The sequence below is a fragment of the Diadema antillarum genome, unplaced genomic scaffold, assembly GCF_040938485.1.
Source record: "Diadema antillarum isolate AM-2024a unplaced genomic scaffold, OU_Dant_1.0 seq00001676_RagTag, whole genome shotgun sequence".
Classification (NCBI taxonomy): domain Eukaryota; kingdom Metazoa; phylum Echinodermata; class Echinoidea; order Diadematoida; family Diadematidae; genus Diadema; species Diadema antillarum.
The window spans coordinates 220,627-240,634 of NW_027272371.1; the positions used below are offsets into that span (position 1 = coordinate 220,627).

Consider the following 20,008-nt stretch of genomic DNA (forward strand, 5'->3'; position numbering starts at 1 on the left):
GACCTTGCAGACAAAATCAGTCTGTATTACTCGGCCGCCACTAAGATGTTGTGGAAACATTGCAGAGATGCCTTGAGACCAACTGAAGACTGGAAAAGTCTCCCAAAATCTTAACATGTTTGATTCTCTGGCAAGTCCCTGGAGGCCAGGGCAAGTCTCCAGGAAACGCCACACAGCAGAGACATCTCCATGACCACTCAGCAACCAGTGAGATTCAAGTCGTCACCAGGTCGCCACTTAGACCCCAAGCCAATGAGATACCCACTTTACACACTGCCCACATGCACCCTGGTGGCTCCTGTACAAAGTCTATAAGGATTTTGGACTATGATTGGAAGAAGGTTGAGAATTTTCTTAGCTTGGTTCTCACTCTATCTTCTTGGCTTATCTGTTTAACAATCAACTGGCATGGAATACCTCACCAAATGCAAATATGACAGTACATCTCCCTTTTATCTAAACTCACAGATTACATGATTTGATTGAAGGACAGCAAATAGCACAAACTTACACACTTTGTGCCAGCTTATTCCACAGTTTTTACTATTACTGGTTTCTTTAGATTCAATGCTGACTAATGAATTGCATCAAAATAAAACTGCTGAAAGATCCCCAGCTGGGAGCTACGGTATCATATCTTTGAGTTTTTGATATCTTTGTTCGTTTATTTTTCTACGGGTCACAGGGGCATGTGATTGTCGAAGATGGCTGCCAGGTAGTGGCACATACAAGCATTATATGTCTGGAATCTCTTTTCATACAAGTCAGTATAAACATTTTCAATTAAAACTGGTTACACGGTAAAGACAATGACAAAATTCAAGAGAAAAAGTCCTCCCAGTTTATAGGAGAATGAGCTCCAAAATCCTCTTGATTTCACTATTCATTATTTTGACATGGGTTTTCTCTCTATTTTTAATGGGCTTATAAGTGCTATTTCCCTACTGATTAGAGTTTGATGGCCATATTTAAACCTGCACTAAACTTAAGTACACAGGTCTACATTATAAAAAGGGGAGATTGTTTACATTCTCAGTGAGAGGAAAGCATTCGCCAGAGTTCCAAAAACACACCTCATACTGTCCAAAGACTCGCATGATATAAGCAGGTGACATTCGTTATTTCCACGGTCCAATTAATCCAAAAATGACAGTTTGCTATTCCAAAACACAGAAATTTCATATACAGTGTACATAGATGTTCATAAACCTGAACATTTATGGCATTATTCTAAAAGTTTGTAATTCCAAAAATGATAATTATATGGTTCATTACTCCGGAGGCTGGTTAATACCAAAAAATGAAATAAAGTTCTTTATTACGCAGGTTCGCTAATCTGAAAATGAAATAAGGTTCTTTATTCCAAAGGCTTGTTCATCTGGAACTGAAAAAAGGTTCGACAATATGTAAATGTAAAGACGGTGTGTACAGATGAAACCTCAGAATTTAAAGCCAGATTTCACTTTCAGGTCAAAGAACCTTCAGAACAATGAAGTTTTTTTTTTTTTCACTTACTGATTAATACAACTTTGGAATAACAAACCTTATTTCTCTTTCAGATTGATGAACCTTTGGAATAGCAAATGTTTGAAATAATGAACCTTATTTCATTTTCGGATTTACAAACCTTTGGAATTACGAACTGTAATTAGCATCATCACATCATCCAGAAAACACTGTCCTCTACAAACTGGGAGAGATGGACTGCCTTGGGGGACACCTCACTCTGTCTTGGTTTCCTCTCGGTTGTACAGCCAGGTGTAGATGTTGATGCTGGATGCCAGGGAGATCCAGCCAAGAAGGGGGAAGAGGAGCATGGATGCGGTGCGATTGATCGGGTGGAAGAGGTACGTCGTCACCCCAGTGACACCACCATAGGCAATGATGATGGCAACGGACTGAAAAATGAAGAAGGGAAGAGGGGGTTTCAGGGATGAATCAGCACCCTAGTGGCAATTCAATGCTTCCTTTGCAGGTGAATGATGCTTACCACAAATGTTTATGACTAATGGGATAGAGCTTTTGTCTATTTCTGTAATAGCTACCACCTCTCCCACAACACACACATTCACACACACTCACAAAATCTACACAGTGTATTGGCAACTCCAGTGGAATTGAACATACACCACACACTACACATACACTATGTGGTGTGATGGCACTATCACTAGCTATGTTCATCCAAAGGCAGAACAGCCCAGACCAAAATGCCCTAGTTACAGATTGGGTTAAAAATTCAGAGTAGAACTGTATGATGGTATGTTAGATACCTTTCAGAATTCTGCTTGACCCATTCAAGATTAATCCCAAGTACTCTCAAGGCAGATGTCCATGGGAAACAAGCATCACAGCAAAATCAGGTGGTTTTCAATGAGTAAAGATGTTCCAAGGATATTGTTATATTCAGCTAGGGTGTTTTCATGTAAACTATTGGTTTGTTTTGTTAAGGTTATTTGGGTTGGATATGTTATGGTTTGACACATGTGTGATGCACTTTCAGGATAGATATTCTGTTCTTTTTTCTTTTTTTTCAAATCCAGAATCTAGATTACTCTGCTATAGGCCTACTCTTTTTCCCAGACACTGAACAAAGATACATGTGCATTTACAACGTAATCCACCTGTCTCTATCCCAGCACTGGCTGTTGCTATGCCAGGCTAGTTTCAGTCTCATTGTCTCGTAGTCAAGAATACACTTGGTTGCAAATACATTATGCAAAAAATTTGAATGATTCAGAGAAAGTCGTACTGAGAAGCTCACTTCTGGGTCCTCAGCACGATACCAAATGAAAAATATAGGTGTTAATATGAAGATGCAACATGACCTAATCATAATATTTTCATAAGTCACGTAGTAATTACTTACCAAGCCTAATTTCTTCATACCAAAGAAGACTGGAGTCCAGACCCAGTTGAGTGCCAGGGAAGCCCCATACGCACAGAGAGGTACCAAGGCTTTTCCTTCAAAACCACCTACAATGTAGGGGGTAGGGAGGGAGGTGAGTGAATGGTAAGGGCATAATCACATCCAACATTGCACAACAAGATTTCTTTAACAGACCCTGTAGTGCTAGGCTACCATGGAGTGGGAAGATTGGCCCAGCTCAGCTATAATTGAGAATCCCCATAATAAATTGTGTGCAGCTTTATCACTGAATGGTGATACAGTTGTAGCATACATGCTGTTCTTCATCAGTATCATCATCATCATAATCATCATTTACCACCACCACCACCATCATCATCATCATCATTATCATCATCATCATCTCTTTGTAAGTACACACACAGCCAAACAATCTTGACTGAAGTCGACAGTTACCGATGAGCATACACTTTGATGAACATATATGTTGCTGACAGGTCCTATTTTGTGGTTTTTAAATGTACTCTGGTGGCCTGCTGGGCAGCGGATATGCAGGGCTCGACACTAGCGGTGGCCCGGGGCCATCAAAAATGAAAGTCGGGCCACCAAATTTCAAAAAAGGGCAAATTTGGTGGCCCGCCTCGGGCCACCAAAATTTTTTGAAAAGTATGTCGATAAATTCGTAACTTTTTGCGCCAGAAATTAGCAGTTAAATTTGTTCAAAGGATGGATGAAAAGGACTGAATGAGTGCCTGAGAGTGAGTGTTGCAAGTTTGTTGAAGTTTATTTATGAGTAACTGCGACCAGCAGCCCCATACGCATAGCGTAATGGGGCTGCGGACTGTAGCATTCAGGATCGTGACTAGGTAGTATCGCGCCCAAATATCAACTTTAAATCGAAAAATTTATTCAATTTGAAGACTAACCAGTGAAGTTGGTCGAGAGAAACCTGGGAGAGCCACACTGAATTGACGGCCAGCGCATGCGCACAAATTTCTAATCCATTGACTGGATATGATGTCTGTCGTGCGCATGCGCTGGCAGTCAATTCAGTGTAGCTTTCCCAGGTTTCTCTCGACCGAGTCACATTAAGTCATCAATTCGAACAGAAAGGGACTATTGACAGAACCAAACGTTGCAAGAACCCTGTTGTCAATACTTCAACATCAGTGGTAAGTCTTCAAATTGAATAAATTTTTCGATTTAAAGTTGATATTTGGACGCGATATTACCTAGTCACGATCGTAAATGCTACCGTCCGCAGCCCCATTACGCTATGCGTATGGGGCTGGTCGCAGTAAATTTATGAGTAGATATGTCCAACTTCTAATTCTTACTATCATAAATCTTAAATATTTGACTCATTAAAAGAAAGGACTTTAAATGTTTTTTATTGTTTTTTTTTTCAGGACACCAAATTTTTCTCTTGGGCCACAAAAATTTGAAATTTAGGATTTTGGTGGCCCCATCGGGCCACCAAACAAAAAAGTTAGTGTCGAGCCATGGGATAAGGATCAATTAAATCAGACCATGGAGCTACAACAGAGTCTGTTGTAGTTCCATGATCAGAGCACCCATGTTTCCCCATTCTACAGGATCTTTAAACCTGTGCTCATTACTCAGCCAGACTGTTCTGTGAATACTGCAACTCTTTGGTTCTTCAAGAGTGCATTAATTGGAAGTGCTAAATTCATACCAATTTTAAAATTCATGTGATACGTGACCACATACAAGCATTGACACAATACATAGACAGATGAAAAGCAAATCTTGCAGAATTGAGTTGGTGGGAAACATACTGACAAGTAGCACAGCCTGTATAAATGAATAATGCACCAGTTTTCCTGGAAATAAAATATAACGACACTGTGAATGTGATGTGTTTAAATCTTATGCATGCATGCATCTCCCCAATGACTACCAGACATAATGGGCAAACATATTTTAAAGCCATTGAAGAGTAATCCAAAGTATACTGGTGCAGGTGTCTACGAGTAATGTGTGTTATAGTGAAATGAGCTCATCCTCAACAGGTTAACATCTTTTCTTTCATATGTCAAATGTTTTCATGTTGTCATAGGTGAACTAATCAAACACACATTTTGCACTTCAAACAAACTTTAAGGTGGCCCCAGGTCTTGATGATGTGCAGTCTAGGTATAAATTGCACCAGTCTATTGTTTGTTTGTGTGCTTGTTACTTTATTCTTTATTTGTCCGTTCATCAATTTGTTTGTTTCTTTGTGAGCTTGCTTTATCCCTCACCACCATCTCTCCAAACAAGGTATGAGCTGTATCCCATCGCTGCATAGAGAGAGGTCCAGACGGGGCCAAAGGCCGCTTTGGGTGGAGTCCACCAGGGTTTCTTGAGGGTGTCGTACCACGTCATGGTGTCTTTCTTCATCACCCTGGCCGAGGCAAAGCCCCCAAGGAAGGGAAGCACCACAGCTCCAGCTATCTTCACATAGTCAGACATGATGGCAAAACTTGGTTTACTGTAGACAGGAGATAAGAGAGAAGGGAATGAATCATTGCACTAAGCTTGCACTTCAGAAGCTGCGAGAGAAACTCCCTATATGTGTCTCTGCATGCCAAAATATTTGGGCACTTCTGATATACTTATCTCACAGAGCCATTGATCACAAATATGTTCATTTCCCACAAAACTATAGATACCTCTATGCTCCATCAGTTATGACAAGGTCATTATTTCACACAGAATTCCACAGTGCTAGCTTGAAGTCAGTCGATAACCTCTATATCTCTCATATAGCAGGCAAGTCTTCATCATCCAATTAATTACCTAGTAACATTATCAACTTTTAATCACCTTCAATCTACTAAACTATCAAATGAGACCCGATGAATCCCACATAGAAAGAGAATGTGAGAATCTTGTAAGTACAGGTTTGAATGATGGCTAAGACAGAGACAAACTTTGTGACTTTGTGTAAGCCATTGACATTGTTGTTCGTGCATCTATTATTAGTATTACGTTAATATAGAGCTAGTCTAGATTAGACAGAAAGATCCGTCTGTCCAGAGGAGTCTTTTTTTTTTTACGTACTATCGCCAACCCTCTTCTGTTTAGGAGGGGATCCGTGAAGCCAGGCGCAGTCTCCGCGGAACATATCCCCGACGACCAGATACAGACTGATCTTTTGACTAACGACTAACATTAGATCTAGATCTACAGTTCAGTTGAGTTGAACCAGTCTGAAGCTGAAAACAAGCCAAGCCTTTGATTGACTCCTATTGAGCAAAGTTTTGATGATGTGAAAGTAGGTACGCGTTGCAAAGTTTATGGTTCGTAGTCATACTTACCAATCGGTAGCAGAATTTCGGGTTACGCAAACGATGTCGATCACAATGATATCGGTGATGATGCAATCGCACTGTATCGATTTGATACGTGCGTGCACGATGACTCAGGACTACAGAACTGAATAGGCCTAAAATACAATTATCCTCGGGTGGTCAAAATTTATGCAGTTTGAATTGAATTTATTGAAGGCTTCTTTTTCCAGTGATCATTGTTTTGTTTTCATCGTCTTCTTTCTAGGCCTATATGTATCAATCCTACCTATATGTATCGATTCACCCAGACTCTCAGATCTGTTGGTGTCACAGGACTTGCATTAGAGTGGTTTCAATCTTACCTTGCCAGCCGTTCACAATTATGTTAAGATCAATGACAGTAACTCTGATCCGGCTGCACTTACTTGCGGTGTCCCGCAAGGGTCTGTAGGTGGATCACTTCTATTTTCACTTTATCTTTCAAGGATTAGACACATTTTTGAAAGACACGACATTCAGTATCACTGTTATGCAGATGATATACAAATATTTGTATCCTTTTCACCAACCAGGACTGAACTCACTGAAGCTGTTAAAACGATTGGAATTATGTATTGATGATGTTAAGGCATGGATGGAAAGAAATGGTCTCAAATCTAATGACAGTAAGTCAGAATTTATTCTGATAGGATCCAAACAGATGTTGTCTACAGTGAATTCTGATACATGTTTTGTTAGAATTGGCAATAGTAATATCAAGCCTTCAAAGTTCGTAATCTTGGTGTTGTTTATGATGCAAATCTGACATTCAAAGACCACATTTCATATAGTATCCCAATCTGTAAGATTTCATTTGCGTAACATGGGCTCAATTCGGAGATATTTAACTAGATCAGCAGCAGAAAAACTGATGCATGCTCTTATTTCGTCTCGTCTAGATTTCTGCAATTCTCTGTTTCGCAGCGCTTCCACAAAAAGAACTCAGTAAACTGCAACGTCTTCAGAATTGTGCCGCTAGATTACTTACTTTTAAGAAGAAAACTGTGCATACTACCCCAATACTTCGGTCCCTACACTGGCTTCCTGTAGAAAAACGTATTATAACTTCAAGATTCTTCTTCTTGTTTACCGTACATTGCGTAAATTTGCCCCTGTCTACCTTCAAAATACTCTTCATCTTCACCAACCACCACGTAATCTCCGTTCATCAAACTCGCTAAAATTACAGGTACCTCGAATCAAGCATAATTGGGGGGATCGGGCTTTTTCATATATGGGCCCAAAACTATGGAATGGCCTACCAAAATCTCTTAGAGAAGCATCTTCCATTGATAGTTTCAAAAAGAATCTCAAGACATATTTTTAATTTGAATTGAAAATATTGTATACCTGTATGTAGTATGTGTACGTATATATGACTATTGTTTGTTGGTTTATTGTCTTATTATTTTCTGTGATACTGTTGTAACGTGACACAATATGTACTCTGTTCTATAGAGCCTTGAGTATCTTTTTAGGTAGAAATGTGCGCTTTATAAGAGTCTCACTATTATTATTATTATTAAAAACGTGAGCGCATTTTCTACCGTGTACACTGTGTGCAATAATACGAACGGAGTTTAGAGAAACATTCTGCACTAAACTTCGGTATAAAAGAACAAAACACTTTTTTTTTCAACACCAACTAATGGTAGGCCAGTGGTTGCTTGCTTCAGTCCAGGGTGACAGTGACTTCAATAACAATTTATCATTATAAACATTGCAGTTGCAAAGTGATCGAAGGACAGTTCTCAAACCACTCAAATGCAGATGAGGCCGAGAGCAGTAGGAGCTGTACGAGTTCTCTGGGAACCACCCATTGCAGAATGACTTCAAGAAATTTATTCTTTCACCACGCAGTGTGATAGGTTTTTAATTACACAGCTGGGATTTGAAGCATAGAAGGCTTTTGTTGTTGAATCGAATGTAAAAAAAAAAAAAACCTAACAAACAAACTAACTGACTAACTAATTAACTAAAAAAAAAAAACCTAAACTAACAATCTTGATAGATAATTAGCGCAGATCATCCATAAGTGCAGGCTAACTTTGTGAGACAATGATAACATTATACTCATCCAGTTAGCATTTGGTTGAGATCACCTTACCAGTGTCCAAGCCATAGTGCAACGTCTCACAACAAATTTGGTTGAATGTCTGTTATTCAGTGTTTTATTTCATAGTCTATAATAAAAGTGGAGTTGAAAAAGGAAGGATACACGAACGCACACGCACACACACACACACACACACACACACACATTAGCACAGAAATACACGTCTGACCCCTTTACCCTCTCTTGTGTTTCCCTTATAATCCCGTCACCCCCTAATATATTCACACCTCACACGCATGGCCATTCATAAAGACAAATAATAATAAAAAAAAACAACAACAAACAAAGAACTCAAACAACATAATAGAATGCGCATACACAATATTGATGATTGCGGTTTATGACAATTGGTTTACTGCTTCCATGCACTCACACATTCTAGCCTGCCAACAATTAAGGAGTGTAAAATTATAAGAATCAACCCGCCATTGAGGATCGAGTGCACCGGAAAATATTAAAGAGAATGAAGAGCCGAGGGAGAGAAGAATTAAAGGACAAGTTCACCTTCATACATGTGGATTGAGGGAAGGCAACAATATTAGTAGAACACATTAGTGAAAGTTTGGGGAAAATCCGACAATCCTTTCAAAAGTTATGAATTTTTAAAGTATCTGTGCAATCACTGCTGGAGGAGAAGACTACTACAGTGTATAATATTATGATGTCACATGCGTACAACAAATTGAATTTCACAAAACTTGACTTTTTGAATAAAGTGCACATTTCTTTGACATGTTACTGACTAATGTTAGGGGTAATATTATTTCCCCTGACTTCTGAAAGAGAGAAGTCGAGTGTTGTTTTATTATGTAAGAAAAGTGAGAATATCTTGAATTTTCTTTATACTTTCTTTATGTAGTTGTACTCGTATGACATCACAAGCTATAGTAGTCTTCTTACCCAGCCGTGACTGAGCAGAAACTTCAAAAATTAATAACTTTTGAACGGATTGTCCGATTTTCCTCAAACTCACATTGATGTGTTCTACTAATATTACTGCATTCACTCAACCCACATGTCTATGAAGGTGAACTTGTCCTTTAAAGAAAGAGAGATTAAAAAATAAGAAAGAAAGAAAGGGGAAGGCACAGAGAGAAAGTTCCTTATTCTAAACGGAATACAAATGAGAACTACGAGCAAGGAACAGTAACAAACAGTGTACAGTAGTAGGGGTATAAGATACTGGAGCTTCTTCCACATCAGTACATCGTTAAAGACAAATATTTCGTTAAATTGCCATGAACATCACTTACCGTGGATTTCACTGAATTAATTCGTTTTATTCAGAAGACTTTATAAAGTTTCCAATTTTGTAAATTAATGAAATGCAACTTCCCAGCCTTGGTCTTGCTGGTAGCCAAACTCTTTTTCACATCTACTAATTCGGGAATAATTTTATTTACCTTTTCTATAGTAGTGAGTAACCTTCTATCTTCTGTCCTAGATCTGAAAATTTTACACTATTTCATTAAGATAATCAAGCTATTCACGAAATTCCACCTAGAATATCTCTCCATCAGTCCGTGAGCATGATAAAATGAGTCCTAATTCCCAAACGGTGATTTACAAATTCCCAGAACGATTTTATAGCTTATCACAACTCTTTGTATAAAAATGAATACAAAGTTTCAGGTTGTAGGTTGCAAAAAGAACAGAGGTTGTATGCTTAGAAAAAACAACAACCAAACATCGTTAAATGTTCCTTTATCGTGTAGACTATAATACGCAACAGCATTATTATTATTGTCTTAGCAAAGTGGAACTCCTGGGCTTAAAGGGATGGTAAAGTATTTGTTGAGATGTGGAGTCAGCTTTTGAGATTTTGCGACATACTTAGAAATCACTTTATAATGTTAAAATTCAAATTTCATTTGACAAAAATCGGTTTTAAATTGACTGAGATATCCAAAAACAAGTTAAAACAAAGCCATCCTAATGAAAGGTGAGTCTCACCTTTTATTGAAATCCCTTCGTTTTGGATATCTAAGCCATTTCAAAACCAACATTTTATCAAATAAACTTAGAGTTTCCATTACAATTACACTGTATAATATGCTCTTTCATAGTTCATACGATGTTTTTCATTATCTCAAAAACTGATCCTCAGTAAACGTTGGAAAGTTGAAGTCTCATCCTGTCCGAAACTATTCCATCCATTTAATGTTTGAGCTGTGTGGTCTTGCATGCTACCAGAGTGTGAAGGTACTTTTGATAGGGAGCTATTAAAAAAAAAAAAAAAAAAAAAAAAAAAAAAAAAAAAAAAAAACATTCGAAGTGCGAGCTCATGCCCGCATTTATAAGCGGGAGACTTATGATGGTGGGTGAAGTACAGCCCGCGTGATAAGAATGCTCGCTTTACATTAAGCCGTATACTGATAGACGGAGTCTTATGGTACTATACAGTTTTAGTTGCCAGAAGACACGATCAAGAGGGAAATTCCTTCTGTTTATAGGCTCTCGTCTGACGAACAACGTTGCTGAGTGAACATGAATGGAAAGGTGGCACTCATCACAGGTAACTGTCTATACTTTTGTGTCTTCATTATCTTATATCCATCGTTTTGCTTTCTGTTTTTAAACTGGGTTCTTTCCCATTCCAAGCAATATTCCCATGTATAAACATCTGAGTGGCACACTATCGTATACAGCGATAGTCCTGTGGCTAGTACCTAGTAAAATCAAAGCGAAGACAAAAACTGGAATTGAAAATGAAGCCAGATGCTTCAAGAAAGCGAGAATGATAGGCCTATACGTGACAAGATTTACCACGTGAGCTTATCCTACGATAGCTTGGTGAATAATCGTTATATCTATTATATTTATCTGTAAGTATTTATCATATTATTTACTAGCATTCTAATTAGGTTTTATTAGCATCATTTACAGCTAGTACAGCATTGATTTAAGAGAAAAAAATCTAATAAAGTTGGGGTGGGTGTTTTTTGTTTTGTTTTTTGGTTCCTTTATCCAATTACACATCCTTAAAAAATCTCAGTAAACAAAACTCGACAATATTTCAATCTTCCCATTATAGATAGAGCCACCATTGTTTAAGATTATGTCTTGAAGGTTTTAGGAGATCGGGACTTTATTAGAGAGGTTTGTCCCGGAAGTGATATCATTGTGGTCAAAATTGTGCGATGCGTCTATTTGTCTGCATTTTCTGCCAATGCTTTTGATCGTACCTGAACAAATGGTTAAGTGTCATTCTTAGTCAACTTTTGCCACATCAAAAATATCAGAGCCAGCAGCTTACACGGCGTCAAGTCGTGTGGTGTAAATATGGTATATGCTGATAATATGAACTGAACATAATGTACTTACGTTTCGTTAACTTGGATAACCAGAGACTTATCTAATCTTGAGGTCCTTCATTCCAGTCTGCTGGTATGCAGCGGTATTCATTCATTCATTCATTCATTCATTCATTCATTCATTCATTCCATCATTTACTCATTAATTCCATCATTCACTCATTAATTGATTAATTAATTGATTGATTGATTGATTGATTGATTATTTCAGTCATTCATTCATTCATTCATTCATTCATTCATTCATTCATTCATTCATTCATTCATTCATTCATTTTTCCTGCCAACAGAAACATGTACATTTTTACAGGAATTGAGTGTATAAAACATGACAATGTACAATAGATAAACGAAATGTTTAAGTTTGCAAAATATTTTGAGTACATACAATTGCTGGAAATGGGAAAGAATGCTAAAAAGACAATACTTGAACGATGCACACCCCCCCCCCCCCCATGTAATGATATAAATTACATGATTGGTAGAGGGCCTATACTACACTGTATCAAAAGCGGAACTACAAAACTCCGTCACATACATAACCTGACTAGTCCTATCATGCCTATACACAAATAATCCTGGACAAAGCCCAACACTAAGTCGCTGTCAAGTATAGAAGAGAAGGTATAGCGTCATTATGTGTTCCATTCCTATCCCCCTTGTCTGTTCCTTCTGAAAGGATCCTACACTCTTTGTAACTTGGTTACTGGATGGCGTATAAGCATCTAACCAATTCCCTGTATCACAGTCAAACAAAACAAAGACAAAATCAAACTCATTGTATATAGTCGGCCCTATTCCTTAGGAAACACGAAGTGGAGTTAAAGGGAAGGTAAACCCAAAGAACAATGTGGATTGAGTGAAAGCAGCAACATTAGTAGAACACATCAGTGAAAGTTTGAGGAAAATCGGACAATCGGTGCAAAAGTTATGAATTTTTAAAGTTTTGGTGTTGGAACCGCTGGAGACTACTACAGGATATGACGTATGAGTGGACAACAATACAAAGAAAATATAAAGGAAATTCAACAAAAATTCACTTTTCTAGAATTATGAAAGAGCAATGGACCAACCGCTTTCAGAAAGCAGGGGGAATAATTGCTATGTCAACATCAAGTTGATGGAATTTGTAATATTCATGAAAAATGGATTTTTGCAGAATTTTCTTTATATTTTCTTGGTATTGTTGTCCACTCATACGTCATAACCTCTAGTAGTCTCCTCATCCAGCGGTTCCAACATCAAAACTTTAAAAATTCATAACTTTTGCATCGATTGTCCGATTTTCTTCAAAATTTCACTGATGTGTTCTACTAATGTTGTTGCTTTCACTCAATCCACATTGCTCTTGGGGTTTATCTTCCCTTTAATGACAAAACATAGGCCTATAATACCCGCCTACATACATATTTGAAAAAAGGGCAAAATATCTTTAGATTAGGAACTTAAGGAATTCGTAATTCATTATTGTAGCTTATATCCGGTCAACCTCACGCCAACACAAAAATAAAGTTATATTCCTTTAAAATAAATTTGGAGCGGGAAATGTGGACCAGACCACACGCAGCTGTAATACATCAAATCTTGTATCACGTGGAAACAAATAGAGCAATACAAGGCTGCAGTTAGTGTTAAAAGATATTTCAATTCTAATAACTCATTTGTGGCGCTGATCTCGCTGCTGGTTAAAGCATAATTTTCCGAGATTGTCGCGGGTTTGTTTGCATTCGGCAGAGAATGCAACATGTCGGATTAGCGCATGTCTTGTAGACATGCTACAGCATTGAAGAGAATACAATCACGTACCTTGATGGTACTACAGTAGCTCATTTGATGGCATAGGCAATTGAAGAGCAATGTATACCAGCATGTTGATGTTATGGTACCAGCGAATCGTCTGAGGTATTCTAAGGTAACTCCTAGCAAAAAGAGTCAATTAATGCAAAACCGTGCAGTTTAACAAAGTGCGTAAGGTCCTTTTATACAGATCACTGTCTGTGATGACTGAACTGAAAACATGGTTTCATTCAACCATGAAGATCACGAAATGACTTTGTAAAACTAGAAATGAAAACTGGGGGTACAAACAACAAATCAGTTTGTGCTCTTCACCTGCAATTGAATAGTGAAACGAAAACATTGTATATTCAATTTGGAATACGTTACAGCAAGTCGAGTTATGGACAAATCTGAATGATGACGTCATGTGTAATATTCTCACTAGGAGCAAGCTCTGGAATTGGCGCGGGCGTCGCTGAGCGTTTCGCTGAGCTTGGTTGTCGTCTGGCCCTGACTGGCCGGGACGCAGACAGACTTCTGGCTGTTGGAAAACGCTGTCAAGATCGCGGCCTCAGCGACAGTGACGTAAGATGTCTCCAAGTACAATGAAATACGACCTGCTCGAAAGAACACAGTGTCTCACAGTGTGTTCACAATGTGTTCACAATGTGTTCACTAGTCGACTTTGTGAAAACGCTCGAATTTAACAGTGTGAAGATGATTTCACACTGTGGTGTGTGTGTTTTTTTTTCCACAGAGAGTTCACATAATAATGTTCTGATTCACACTGTAAATTGATGATTCACGATGTGTTCACATTGTGAACGCTCGAATTTATCAGTGTGAAGAGATTTCACACTGTGTTCACAATGTGTTCACACTGTTCTTCACATTGTGTTTCACACTGTGGAGCACTGCGTTCTTTCTAGCAGGACGGTTTTAAAGCAAATTAAAACTCATACGTGAATGTGGATTGAGTGGAAGCAGCAACATTACTAGAACAATTCAACGAAAGTTTGAAGAAAATCGGACAATTTTATTGATTCAAAAGTTATTCTTTCGGTGCCGTGGAATATTGCTGGACAAAATGACTGCTACAGTTCATGACGTCATGTATGGACAATAATGTAAAGAAATTACAAAAGAAAGTTCAACGTACTGTGTGCACTTTTCTAGCATTACAAAAGAGCAATTGACTAACATCTTTCATAAATCAGGGGAATTAGTATGATAGGACAGCGACAAGTCGATGAAAAATGGAAGGCATAATGGCAACGTGATAAGTATGTACAGTTCTGTGGCTATATAGAAAAAGAAATACAATGTAGTAGCAGCAGCAGTAGTAGTTGTTGTTATTGTTATTGTTGTACCAGGAGTGGTGATGGTAGCAGTAGTAGTAGTAGTAGTAGTAGTAGTAGTAGTATAGTAGTACTGGGTGTTAAAAAAATCCCCATTTTTTATCCTTAATAGTTCAAAAACTATATATCAGATAAAACTAACAATGATATGAGCAATAGCTGAATAATGTACAATTTTGTTGGAGGTAGTTTAAAAATGATGGCATAAATCAGTTTCATTGAATTCAAGATTTATTTTTAAGTCAGGTTTCAGCCATTTAGCTATTACTCATATCAATGACAGTGTTATCTGATATATAGTTTTTTAACTGTAAGGTTCAAAAGTGGGAAATGTTTTTTGTAACACCTATAGTAGTAGAAGTTGTATAGTGATATGAAACGAGGTAGTAGCAGAAATCGTATGGAAAGTAATGTACCAGGTTCGAATGGAAGTATCATTGTAAGGTTAGCCACATTCTATAGAACAAGATATTACACTAGATTGCAGTCGTCACTTTTTCGTATTCCCCTTTACCACAGGTCCTGCTCGTGGTTGCCGATATGACTATCGATGCAGACATCGATCGAATCTTCAACGAGACTATCGATCGGTTTGGTCGGTTAGATATCTTGGTAAGAACTTTGCTGCTGCGTTATTGTGTGTGTATTTCCTCTTGCAGTCATACTTTGATCACTTGTTTTTCCTCTTAGGAAGTGTTTCGGAATTATCTCTCTCTCTCTCTCTCCCTCTTTCTAAATTTTCTTTAAACTTGTCATTAGTTTGTCTAATGAGATTCATTGAGTTAAGTGTACTTTATGCGAGAACATAATGTACAATAGTAAGTTAACGAATATTCATGCTGTTTCTTCGTTTGTCTGTTTGCTTGTTTGTTTAGTATAGACCAGTAATCTTTCTATCTGTTATATTGCGTTATTGAGGAGAAAGCATACAAGCCCTGCTTTATAGCTTCCCCTCCAATTCAACGTTATGCAGTTAATATCATGCATCTTTGCTTTACAACCAATCATATTGTGATTGTAACATATTTTGACATATTTAGAATATGTGTATTGCTCTTTTTTTAATGACAAAGGCTTTTTAACATTTTTTACAGGCCATAGATCATAATATGATACACGAATAATTTGTGTTGAACTATGTTGAAGCAAGGTTTAGAATTGTGCGTGTTGTGTGTATCAGCAATGGTGGATAGATAATTGGTATTTTTTATTTCAGTTTTTTTGTGCGTCGATCCTGTAGCTATCTGCAACTTGCATGATAGCCAGCAAAGTCCAGTAAAGTGTGCTTGTATTTGAAAGTGGTGTAGTTTATGAACACCGTGTACGTTAATTGTCTTGAACACATGAATTGACATTTTGGTGAGTGCGTAAATAATAGCGGCATAGAAACCTATTATGGCGATATTTCGTCAGCACATACGTCTCGAAGCGCTCTAATTAACACAAAGTGGTCAAAATGTACTATACAAACAATAATCATATAACTGGAATAAAAACAGGCCTAGTAATAGTAGTGAAGTCAGTGGTAGTAGCAGTAAGAGTAGAATTAAGAAGTAGAAACCTATAACAGGTTCCTCTTACTGAGCAGAAGTACGATAAACTATGTGAAATTAGCCACAAAGACATTGTTGGAAATCATTTGTAGAGTCGATGGCAACCAAACCTTAGATGGCATACTAAGTTTTCATTCTTTCTTTCAGATCAATAATGCAGGTCGACCAGCAAAATCGAGAATCTGTGAGCTGGACATGGACTTTTTCGACATGGTCATGAGACTTAACCTTCGCTCTGTTATCTACCTTTCTAAGTTAGCGATACCTTATCTCAAGGAATCTAAAGGTAGGCTGAAATCAAGTTGAGCTATACATACGCTAACTTGCCTGTAAGTTAAGTTTCCATTCAGATTATTGTAGATGAGCCAAGTCTTGCTGGACAGGCCCATTGCATCCAGGTTATTTCCGGCCATTCATATATCAAGTTAACAATAACAAAGTCTCGGGGAAACTTCACCCTAATACCGTCGTAACACCATTCAGCGATTCCAGGTTCCATCGTTAAGTTGTAGAGTCTGAAATGGCCTAAAACCTCGGTGAGTGGATGTTAAAAGTTTCACAACTATATCTCCCTATAGCGTTAGTACTACCGAGCGTTTTCCGCACGTGCGACTTGGCTTTCACCTGGTCCACAGAAGAAAGAAGTTAGCGGGAACTTAGCGAGAGAGTGGTACGTTCGGTATTCGATCTATGATATTGGTTGACATATTGATATTGGTACGGTCAAAACGTACGCCGTGGCCCCGTTTCCATTGTTACAGGTCGAGGACTTTCTTAATAAAAGAAAAATCCATTCACTCAATTCTTCCGAGAAAATGTTGAGCTATTGAATTAAAATAAAGTATACTATCAAATGCAAAGTAATATGCATGGAGGCAAAGCAACAAAGAATCTCGATCGTTTCCTCCTCTAATAACAATTTGTGTGCATTTTCTCGCAAATTATGTCTTGAAATGTCATCTGCCAATTTATCATTATGATTATTGTATCCTCTTGATTACAGGTTGCGTTGTAAACACGTCAAGCGTCGCAAGCAAAACAACGGTAAATTGATTTTATTATTGTATTTCATACGTATAAAAATCGTGAACGTCTACTGGTACTTCAGATACTTTTTCTAGAGCTCCGATACTAAACTAGGATTCCTTCAAAATGTTCAGTCATTAGAATGCATCCACTGTAGGTTTGAGTAATAAGTGGAAATCTTAATAAGGGTGGCGCCACACTGTCCCGAAATCGACATAAGATGACAATACAAATGCATATATGCTCATGATATAATTCCTGATTTATGCCGTGTTACGTTTTGTTTGAAAAAATGAGAATGAAAATAAATGAATTGAATTGAATTGAATTGAAAAAAAAAAGAAGAAATGAACCTTCGCATTCCAAGTCTTTAGGCAATGGCGGCCGGGGGGGGGGGGGGGGGGGGGGGGGTTGCCTAGGATTTTGCCACCGCTCACAAAGTTGCTACCAGAGCCTCAGAAACTCCATCCAAGGTCAATTATTGGGATGGCTTAACATGCCTTCATCAATGGCTAGATGTTTTTACTATAAGAGCCGAATTTGAACATTTCCTTTATCGTGTCTCCATCTGAGCTCGATTGTGAGATGGTGTGACGACTGTATTATGCAAGAGTGAAATTCATAAATTGTGCTGTGAAAACTTCCAGCTTGTAATTCGTACCAGTACCCTTAGTTTATTCAGCTTTCGAAAGGAAGAGACATCTCGGACTGATCAGAATCTAAAACAAGTGTTCATTTACTCGAAAGATTGTCTCTTTGCAAACGTGTTAGCGTAAACGAATGATTCTTTCGGAGCACATGCTATCGCTTTTGTTTTTATCTTCCATCGATTAAACCAGTATCATGTATCTTGATTTTTTTGTGTGTGTTTTTAGTGTGATTACAACCCAACGTACACGATATCGAAGGCAGCGCTGGATCAGTTCACCAAATCCTTTGCAGTAGGTGCGTGACGTCATTCTACAATACCTCATAGTCATATACTGCAGTACTAACGTTGATGGCCTGACTATTGATTAGGATTATGCAAAACAAGTGGCATTTTATAACGATGATCCTGAAGGCATTAAGCATCAATCATCATGAGCCGTCATTCATTATTTTAGGATTTATAATGATGTGTGCAAGCCAGACTAATAAACAACGCTCATAATGAAAAAGGATCATGGTGCATTTTTGCCTTAACAAAATGATAGAAGTCGCCGTAGCTGGCGTATATAATGCCGTTTTCATAACGCATCCCGTCTTATTTAACAGTGTTTAATGATAAAAGTGTGCTACAGTGAAGCAATACAATGAAGCTTCGTCAGTCATAAAAAAGCAAAACAAAGTATAACACCATAACATTCGTTTAATTTGGCAAACCTTGATAGGTTACTTGTATACCAACACAGCATCCCATGTACTCTCAATGCCGAACCCGCTAACCTCAGTATTCACAAACAGCGCAAAGAGATTTTTTACCATGGACATGGATTTGCGTTCGGAATATCATCATACAATGAACAGCACCACGTATGTAGTATTCATTCAATAAGATTTTATCGATGCGAATCAAAAAGTGACGATTTGTTGGCAATGATCTGGTCGAAATATTTCGATATCTTGATGACGAGTTTATCTTTAGTTACCACAATGAAATGTATCTTTTCGAATTTGGCTATCAATTTTGCAGAGATGGGTCCGTTCGGAGTTCGGGTGAATTCAGTGAAGTAAGTTTATAAGAGAGGTATCTGATACAACACAGATTTGCTTTTGATTTGATACAGTTAGTTCTCATTCTAAGAAAACAAATGATCAGTGTTCTTCTCACAGGAATCAACATGTTCCATAAACTGTAGCTGCATTTAAGGTTTTCTTATGCATGTTATGTTCGTGTGTGAAATCAACATGATGGAGGTGTCCAAAATATATTTCTTATGTTTCGACAAGAAAAAAAAAACAGTGTACGTGACCAGTGTACGTGTTGGTATCAATTGTGTATGGGAGGTAATATTGTCTTCCCTCCTTTCTCTTTTTTTTTTCACCCTCTCCATATTTAAATTTGGTCTTCTCCTCATTCTAGGGTACTAAGTGGGACAATTAACTTTTTACACAAAACATGACAAAATACTTTGATAAGCTCATCAAGAAGTGAATTTGTGTATATGTGTAATTGTGAGTGTGTGCGTCTTAGAGATACTATTTTTCTCCACTCCTTTTTCTTAATGTAAAGACCTTATTTTTTAATGTAATAAGATTAGGACTATTTTTCAGAGTTGTCGTGGTTGTACAAGTTTTGACTGTTATATCAAGCTAATTACTTAAACGGCCGTTTCGTGTGTCTCTGTGATTATTACGTCATTACAGCCCCGGAGTGATCCTCACCCCTCTCTACAGCCTGCTTGGAAAGTCTGACGAGCAAGTTATCGAGTGGTCCAAGTCCATGCATCCCATTGGTCGACACGGCACGGTGAATGAGGTTGTCAAGGCAACGGAGTATCTGGTATCCGATGCCGCGCGGTGTGTCACAGGTGCACTGATGTCAATAGATGGAGGGAGGTTCTTGATGTAGAACCAGGAAAAAATGGAAAACTTGCACCTTGTAGAAAGAAAACATTTGGTTTTAGTGTATACACTAGTTATTCCAGATAATGCAACAGTTTGGTTGCTGCAAAT

At 37.9% G+C, this 20,008-nt stretch overlaps 2 protein-coding genes across 2 annotated transcripts; one reads left to right on the forward strand and one right to left on the reverse strand.

Moving 5' to 3' along the window:
- Positions 1-1,272: 1,272 nt before the first annotated feature.
- On the reverse strand, positions 1,273-5,358 carry LOC139711618 (translocator protein-like). The gene is made up of 3 exons (XM_071623474.1): positions 5,134-5,358; positions 2,870-2,976; positions 1,273-1,898 (listed from the first exon to the last, which is right to left on the reverse strand). The coding sequence occupies exons 1-3, from the start codon at positions 5,342-5,344 to the stop codon at positions 1,722-1,724; spliced, it is 495 nt and encodes a 164-aa protein (XP_071479575.1). The 5' UTR covers positions 5,345-5,358; the 3' UTR covers positions 1,273-1,721.
- Positions 5,359-10,807: 5,449 nt separating this feature from the next.
- On the forward strand, positions 10,808-19,904 carry LOC139711629 (uncharacterized oxidoreductase SSP0419-like). Its single transcript, XM_071623487.1, has 8 exons — positions 10,808-10,835; positions 13,859-13,998; positions 15,291-15,383; positions 16,472-16,610; positions 17,328-17,368; positions 18,226-18,295; positions 19,026-19,062; positions 19,700-19,904. Exons 1-8 carry the CDS (start codon positions 10,808-10,810, stop codon positions 19,902-19,904), a joined length of 753 nt encoding a protein of 250 aa, XP_071479588.1.
- Positions 19,905-20,008: the final 104 nt, after the last annotated feature.

What these genes read in the sequence shown, in the direction of transcription:
- LOC139711618 (XM_071623474.1), bottom strand. Translation starts at nt 5,344, where the DNA reads ATGTCTGACTATGTGAAGATAGCTGGAGCTGTGGTGCTTCCCTTCCTT. An exon ending in CCTTGTTTGGAGAGATGGTG is followed by an intron (nt 2,977 to 5,133) that starts GTGAGGGATAAA and finishes CCTACATTGTAG; the next exon opens with GTGGTTTTGAAGGAAAAGCC. An exon ending in GTATGAAGAAATTAGGCTTG is followed by an intron (nt 1,899 to 2,869) that starts GTAAGTAATTAC and finishes TTCATTTTTCAG; the next exon opens with TCCGTTGCCATCATCATTGC.
- LOC139711629 (XM_071623487.1), top strand. Translation starts at nt 10,808, where the DNA reads ATGAATGGAAAGGTGGCACTCATCACAG. An exon ending in GCGGCCTCAGCGACAGTGAC is followed by an intron (nt 13,999 to 15,290) that starts GTAAGATGTCTC and finishes CCTTTACCACAG; the next exon opens with GTCCTGCTCGTGGTTGCCGA. An exon ending in TTGGTCGGTTAGATATCTTG is followed by an intron (nt 15,384 to 16,471) that starts GTAAGAACTTTG and finishes TCTTTCTTTCAG; the next exon opens with ATCAATAATGCAGGTCGACC.